Source organism: Charadrius vociferus, unplaced genomic scaffold (genome assembly GCF_000708025.1).
Source record: "Charadrius vociferus isolate BGI_N301 unplaced genomic scaffold, ASM70802v2 scaffold447, whole genome shotgun sequence".
In the NCBI taxonomy this organism is placed as follows: Eukaryota; Metazoa; Chordata; class Aves; order Charadriiformes; family Charadriidae; genus Charadrius; species Charadrius vociferus.
The window spans coordinates 171,698-180,055 of NW_009649040.1; the positions used below are offsets into that span (position 1 = coordinate 171,698).

Below are 8,358 nucleotides of genomic sequence, written 5' to 3' on the forward strand. Positions count from 1 at the left end.
CACCGCGCCGGTACGTGGGACCCCAGCGCGGGGTTGTGCAGCTCCCGTCGCAAAATGAGCCTGAAACCTGGATAAGAAGCGGCTGGAATCGCTGCCGGAGCCGGAGTGGGTCTGTTCCTCAGTAGCACGGGCACGCCTGCCTGTGTGATTCACCCCTCCGCGCAGCGTCCAGTCCTCCAGGCTGCTTTCTTGGAGGGAAGGAGTTTAGTGTAAATACAAACCAGTCGTGTGAATTTAGTACTCACTTCTCCACTTAAAATCCTGAAAAGTATAACGTTAACTTTATTGTTTTAAAGTAGAAACGTTTCAAATGTTTGCACCCAATTTCTTGTGTTTACTAATTTTCTAAGAAGATACCGTATCAGTATGTTGTCTAAAAGGAAAAAAAAAAACACCCCAACCGTAAATTATATTATATGATTTGTTTTAATGCTATTGATTTTCCATTTCTCTGTTCTTTCCTTAGCCCATCAAGGCTCCCGAGTCTGTATCCACTATAATTACAGCAGAATCAATCTTTTATAAGGTATGGTTTGTGCAAGTTTGTTTGCAAAAAAGAGCTTGCTGTTTCTGTTTCCGATTTCAAAAATTGTCACCAATAGTGAAAGCACTAGGGATATATTCACGTAAACTGTTCTTCCTTGCTTAGTAGTTGTGTAGGCTTTTGCTCTGCTTTACATCATTGCTGTTAAGTCTTGCAAGGCAGTTTACCACAGTAGTTTACATAGTTGTCATTGTCCCCTTTTTTTTTATTCTAAGAAAAAAATGCATCTGGTTTCCGTAATAATTACTGCAATCAAGGTTTTTAAACTTTTAAACTTTCACTGTGAAGAGGTCAAGCAAAAGTGACTATAGCTGATTATTTAAATTTGTGTGGTGTTTCCTACCTTAGGCACAGAGAATATTGCCAGTAGAGGGGATGGGTTGTGCTGCCCTAATGTCTAAACTGGCTCCGGTTTCAGAGCTGAGTGCAAGCAGACTCAAACACCCTGGGAACAAGATCTGTTGACTATTGCAATGAAAGCAGAAGCCAGCCTCCTCACTTTCATGCTTGAGAGCATTTTTACCAGCATGCCAAGGTGTTAGTGTTTTGAAGTTCTGAAGTTCTGCTTTTGTTTCCCAGTAGTACAAACAAACCATCTGAAATGTCTTTTCCCCCAGAGGAAAGGTCAGGATAGCCACTGGGAGACTGCACATCCAGAGGAGAAGTGGTAGCCTGAGCTTCTGTATACTCTCTAGAGACCTGGCGCATCATGTCTCGCATCCCGGATGAATCTCTGTGTGCTGTTGACTAGTTTGGAAGAGAATTGATGTTTTTTCTTGCGTATTTTTGGTTTTGGGTTGTTTTTTCTTTTTCTCAGAAATTCCTAAGAATGATGTCAAAGTTTTATTTAACCTGATCTCTTTATGCAAAATGTTTCTGTTTTGGTACTTCGCTGTGTTGTTGAGAAGGGGGTTGTTTGAGGTTTTTGATGTCTTTTAAATCTGTTTTAAAAACAAAGCATCCTGGATGATGCTTGTCAAACTCTGATACTGATAGTGCAGGCACTGCATTGTGCTGTGCGACGCTGTTGTAACATGAAGTGAGCTGCCTTTGCTGCACAGCCTCACACGTTACAGAGCACCATGGAAAGTGGCCAGAGGTGGATCTGTGTTTTGGTACTCCTTTGCATTCAAATGAGTGAACTTCTTCATACACAGAAAGCTGCTTTCCCTGCACACACAGGGAAATTACTTCAGTTACTTTTTCTAGAAGGTGCTGTTGCACTCTCCTGCTTCTGACAGAACGAAACCATCACCACTCTGCAGACTGGAGGTGTGGCAGTCCTGGGAGAAGGGGATGTAGAGCAGCTGAAAGAGCTGTGTCTTTGAAGTCAGATGAGGCCAGGTTACTTCTGAGGCATTTGGCAGACAGAGACCATGTGGAATTGCCTGTCTAGTCTTAAAAGCAATTCTGTGACTGAATGCAGACTCCTAGATGTTGAACTCAGACTCGTAGATGTTGTCCGATTGTGCCTAAGCAGTGCTGATGACTGCTTAGGTGAGAGAGCACTCTATGTTATGCTGCTGTTCTTTTGCAAGTGGCTGAATTAAGGCTGTCTTTCAAGATGGAGGCAATTTGAGATAATTTAAGATACTGATACATAAGGTACTCATGAATCAGAATCACAGAATGAAGTTTCTAAAATCAGCTTGTTTGATTTAGTTATCATTTGTATGTCTTCTAGGGTGTATACTATCAAATTGGAGATGTGGTTTCAGTGGTCGATGAGCAGGATGGAAAAACATACTACGCTCAGATCCGTGGGTTTATTCAGGACCAATACTGTGAAAAGAGTGCTGCACTAACCTGGCTCATTCCTACGCAAGCCAGCCCCAAAGATTGTTTTGACCCAGCATCCTATATCATAGGTAGTCTTTAAGCCTTCATTTTATACAACTACTTGTAGGTGCCTAGATTAATGCAGAGTTGTATTTCTTTAAATGAACTTTTTAGCTTGTTGGGATCATTTATGCAATTTCCACATTTTAGACCCTAATTCTGTAAGCATCTTGTTTACTTCAATAGCCTTTTTGTTTGTTTGTTTATCTTACATATATAATATGATTAGCACTACTGCAGTGAGTGTGATTATCTGAGTATTTGTGCTCACGGGCACAATTATAGTCTTGGAAATTTAAAGATCAAATTATTACTCCATAGATAGAATCAAAGTCATTACAGTATAAGCCTCATACACTAGTCCAAGCTGTTTCTTTTAAAGTGACCTGAATTAGCTGATCTTCATCTTGAGTACTTAAAATACGTAGCATGCAAGCACTGGCATACAGATTATTCTGCTACTGATTACAAAATTATTAATCATTCAGTAAAGTCCTTTTGACAGGAAGGCCACAAATAGTATCTATTTAAAGTACATTAACTAAAATACATCACTCAAAGAAGTGAATGCTTCGAATGGGGAAAAAGTGGAAGGAAAAAAAAAAAGATCAGTCCAGCAAAAATAAAAGTAGAGGTTTCTTGCCTAGTATTTGAGGCTACTTTGCCAGAAAATCATTGATTGAAAAGGCACATTCTTTAAGGTATGTTGGCTGTTGTTGCATGTTTTTAAGTCCTACGTACTCCAGTTTTACGCCTCTAAGTTTTGTCTTTGAAGATTTTTTTATTTTTTTCCTAGGACCAGAAGAAGATCTTCCAAGGAAAATGGAATATTTAGAATTTGTTTGCCATGCGCCTTCAGAATACTTCAAATCTCGATCATCTCCCTTCCCTACTGTTCCTACAAGACCAGAGAAGGGCTATATATGGACTCATGTGGGACCTACTCCTGCAATCTCCATTAAAGAAACTGTTACCAATAATTTATAATTTTTTAAAGGAATACTTTGGACGAGTTATTTTGGGTGTATTCTCAGGTCTGTGAACCCCATACAAGACATTTAAAAAAATTATAAAACGTTCATTTTACTTTGTGGATTATGGTATTTATTTATTTTAAATTATATCAGATCTTTAAAGTGGAAGTTTTCTTTCCGTTTGACGCGTCATTTCTGTGCTCTGTTCTTCAGACATTATTGCTCATTTTGGGACAAAACCACAAGTTTCACATCGTCTTCGACTTGGGTGAGCAAATAATTGACTTCTGAAAGTTGCCTTTAGTGTTCTTATTTTCTAACTTATTTTCCAGAAAAGAAGTTAAAAGACATACTCTTGATCATCCAGCACTTTATATACTTATTTAATTTAGTTAAGTCTGACAGCAGTTTTTATTTACTCCTTAAATAATTTAAGACTAGCTTCAACTACTAAAGTTGGTCAGTGATGCAATTAACAGTTTTCTGTTACACTGGAGAGGAGTGATCTACTTGGATTTCTTTTCTTCAGACCAAGACCTGTCATCCGCAAGGTGGTACTCTATTTTGAACCTTCTAAGGGAATTTTGTTCCGCTGAATCTAAAATGTGGGATTATGTTTGTAGCTTCCTGCTAAACTTTGCTTGCATAGGGGGACACATTTCTTGGAAAGCTGGAAGCAGATTTAAAAATTAATGTTATTTGGCTTTGCCATCCTGGCATCCTTGTAACAGAAATGTATCTTAATTTCCTGAGCAAGTTAACACTAACATATGATTTGAGTTTCTCGTTGTTACTATTTGTGTGTGTGTTAGCTTGGTCTCTTAAAATTGATTTTAAAGTCTTATCTCGGTCTTTGCAGTTAATGATGGTAAGAAAAAAATCCTCAAGCAGTTCAAATGAAAAAAACCCAAACATTTGCTAAGAGAAATAAAGACTATTTCTATATATTGACAGTCTCAGTGTAGCAATAAATATATTTAAATAGTGTAACAGGGGAAAATGCTACATACTAAAATACCAATGTTAAAGTTTTCTGCACGAAGCTTTTTACAAGCCAGTCTGCTCCAGACACCGAGATGTGCTTGCATGGCCTGAATTCCCTGGGGTTAGTGGTTCCTCCTGCCTGGGAAGCATAAGAGCTGTAAGTAGCCTTATAGTTTACATTTATAGCTCTTTTCAGCTTTTTTTTTTGTCTTTTTTGGACATATGTGACCTTAGCACCCAGAAGCCCCAAATCAGCTTTAGTGTATTGTATGAAGGTCTATAAAAGTTGCACGAGGCTTATGTTTTAACTTCCCGAAAAGCTTTGATTAAAGATTAAATATATTTTGAAAGTCAGAGGTATTGACAACTGTTAATACAGCGGGACCGGTGACAGCAGGAACCAGATACATTTGTTTCAGTCTGCAGCTGCAGTTCTGCCCTCTTCAAATACAAGGAAGCGTAGTCAACCTTAAGGGAGTAGGTGCTGAATTTAAGGGATACTGTCAATAGTTCAAAATGCTCAGAAATCAGCAGTATAATACTAATGCAGAGTTAAATCTTGAGTAACTTTAGTAGCTACATATATGAGATGTGTGCCTGTGTCCAGTGTGTTGCAGTAATTCATCCCAAGGTGACCTGGCTGCTGACCTTCCTCTCCTTTCTTTCCTTTCACTTCCTCTAGATTTCTTTTTTGCTGATTTATCTTTATTAAATTAACAACCATAAGAAAGTAAAAATAATGACTCTTAAAAGAAATTTACAGTAACCCGAGTGGCTCCCTACACTCAGATGTTTTCCTTCCTTTCTCTGCAGTCCACAAGATTTTCACGTGGGATCACTGTAAAGTCCCTGTGCTGCCTCGGCATTATCCACGGAGCTTTGCTGTTCTCTGGGCTGACCTTCAAGTTCAGCTGCTTTCCTTGTCAAATCCATGTAGGAAGAGGGAAGAAGACAAACAATGCTTACATTGTTTTGCTCTTTTGAGTTTCTGCAATTTACACCAAATGAAAAGTGCTTGCTAGCCATTTGCCTTATTTGTCAATAAATTGTAATATAAAAGGGACAATTTAGAGAAATACGAATGTATGGTTTATGATTTGAAGTTGGTTTCACAGAATGACCTGCTGATACGCATATCTCGGCACCCTCTTATGTCAAACAGCAGATCATACCCAGAGAGTGGACTGACTGCAGCCTTGCGTTAGACATGTAGTTTGAAAGCTTAAGTGAAAGAAAAGAGTTTGGGGCAACATACTGTCTTACTCTACGAAAAATAGTATGCCGTATAAACGTTCTACTTACAGTAGCAAAAAGCAGAGCTCCAGGTAGAGGATATGTAACCTGGAACTTCTGTAAGAAAAAGCAAAGAACTGTGAGCGTTGCAACTGTGAATGAAAGCCAGAATGAAATGAAAATGGCCTGCCTCACTGCATTTGAATCACTAGCAGCACTACATTTAAGAAAGCTGCATTCTGATTAGATTTAAAAAATGGAAAAAGAACGGCACAATAAAAACAAAATTATGAAAAGATGTAGTAGGTAATCTAGAACAAATGTGAATCTGTGTCAGTTCTGTTACCTAACTGTGATAGATAATTATTTGGTTTGGGAAGATGCAAGACTTGGAACTTTTTCTTATGAGACAACTCACAGGAACTTTAAATACCTTTTTAGCTGTCTGGTCTTGCCATTCATCAGGGAATGAAATAGGAAAAAATCACACAGGAAAAAAAATATCTACTTGTCAGCTGATGAAACATAAAACTTGTTTTCTAAATATTTTTGCCAGACTTCCTAATGCTGAAAAGGAGCTCTGCATTTGAACATTTTTATTTTGTTTGCTGCAGTGTGATATGAAGCTACGGGTACTACTCCTGACAGAGTGATTACAGGTACTGTAAGGTATGGGCTAACTCATCTCAGTGTGCCTAATAAGTGCCCATCAAGTAAATCACTTAGACATGAATTTATAAGGATACAGACCATTGCCCTAATAATCAGCAGAGTGCCTGAGGTGTTTGACATGGTCATGCTTGTCAGGGTTTCTTGAGGACACCAAGCACAGCGAGGCTGTCTAACTGCAGTTGGCCAACAAAATTTTGAACCCTCCAAATTTGTTGTTAGGGATGGTGATTAGAAAACTAACATCAGTGGCATGCATAAATCCTGAAATTATTGCAGCTGACTTAAGCTTTTGCTCCTTTTCTTGGTCTGTTAACAAACTGAATAATTCCACAGAACAGATTTAATTGATTTCTAATTCTGTTTTTGTTAACTTCTTAAACTGACTTCCAGCTGCTGCTGCCTTCCTATTGATACTCATCAGCATTTCCAAGAGAGGGTCTAAGAAAGGAACAGAGAAATGGTAGTATGTTCGTGAGAAAAACCAGTTTTGAAATACATTACATTCCACTGGCAGGGTTTGACTTCTCTTGCCCTCAGTATAGCAAACCTGTGGACAGAAGAATGGAGCTGGGACAGATTTGTGGAAGAGTGGGATCAGTCCTGATAGTTTAACAGTTTCTGGCACAGACCACTCAACTTTATTTTATTTTTTTTACTGTGAGCATTGCTAGTTTTGGAGATGCAAACAGGACTAGTAGAAATTGAGTAACTCAATAAAACAGATGTAAAGCTGTTAATAAAATCGTGACAGCTTAGATTATTTTGTAGAATCGTCTAGGTTGGAAGGGACCTTTAAGATCAACAGGGCCAACCATCAACCTAGCACTGCTAAAACCACCACTAAACCATGTCCCCAAGCCCCGCATCTACACATCTTTTAAATCCCTCCAGGGATGGTGACTTAACCACTTCCCGGGGCAGCCTGCTCCAATGTTTGATAACTCTTTCAGAGAAGAATTTTTTCCTAATATCCAATCTAAACCTCCCCTGGCACAACCTGAGGCTGTTTCCTCTTGTCCTATTGCTTGTTACTTGGGAGAAGACACTGACCCCCACCCTGCTACAACCTCTTGTCAGGTAGTTGAGGAGAGTGATAACGTCTCCTCTCAGCCTCCTTTTCTCCAGTTCCCTCAGCCACTCCTCATAAGACTTGTGCTTCAGACCCCTCACCAGCTTCATTGCTGGACACACTCCAGCACCTCAGTGTCTGTCTTGTAGTGAGGGGCCCAAAACTGAACACAGTATTCGAGGTGGGGCCTCACCGGTGCTGAGTACAGGGGTACAATCACTTCCCTAGCCCTGCTGGCCACACTATATGTGATACGCACCAGGATGCTGTTGGCCTTCTTGGCCACCTGGGCACACTGCTGGCTCATATTCAGCCAGCTGTCAACCACCACCCCCAGGTCCTTTTCCGCTGGGCAGCTTTCCAGCCACGCTTCCCCGAGCTTGTAGCGCTGCATGGGGTGGTTGTGACCCAAGTGCAGGATACTTTTGTCTTCAGAGCAAATAAAAACAGTAACAGGGTTGCAAATGCAGTTATTCCTCCAACTTGCATTATAGTCATCGTACCGTGGGAACTATGGCATCAGAGGCAACCTGTTTGCTCGACATGCTCAAGGAGAATGTAAGCCAGTGAAAGAAAAATGCTTAAAAGATTTAATCTAAAATAATTCCAAGTATTATACTTCCAACTATGGTCTAAAAAGAAAAAAAATATATATTTTTTTAGAGAACTATGGAACACCCTCCCTTATTAAACACTGAGTATTTTTATTTTAATTTTTGATTATAGTGGGAAGCGCTAAAAAATAATCCAAATGGGCAAGGATTCTGCTGGTAAGGTCCCTAAAGAGATTGGATCTGCAGGCAACGTCTGTTACTAAAGCATTATAACTTTATTTATAGGTATTTGAACTAATTGCACTGTTCTGTTTTTTCACGTCCAGAACATCAACCAGTAACATGGGAAGAGTGACTGACTCTCCAGACAGCTTCTTACGGACGTAGCTGCAAGAATGGGACCTCCAAGAGCAACGTTGCTGAAAATTTCTCATATTAGGAAAATGAAGGGCAAAAGGAAGACCCGCAAAACGGACTCAAGAGCAGAAG

At 39.6% G+C, this 8,358-nt stretch overlaps 1 protein-coding gene across 1 annotated transcript in view; it reads left to right on the plus strand.

Moving 5' to 3' along the window:
* GATAD1 (GATA zinc finger domain containing 1) overlaps positions 1 to 3,620 on the plus strand; it is a 9,701-nt gene extending 6,081 nt beyond the window's left edge. The window contains exons 2-4 of the mRNA XM_009887914.1: positions 467 to 526; positions 2,229 to 2,412; positions 3,180 to 3,620. Coding sequence (XP_009886216.1) covers positions 467 to 526; positions 2,229 to 2,412; positions 3,180 to 3,370 — 435 coding nt within the window. The 3' untranslated portion in view covers positions 3,371 to 3,620. The remainder of the gene's footprint in view (positions 1 to 466; positions 527 to 2,228; positions 2,413 to 3,179) is intronic.
* The last annotated feature ends 4,738 nt before the right edge of the window (positions 3,621 to 8,358 follow it).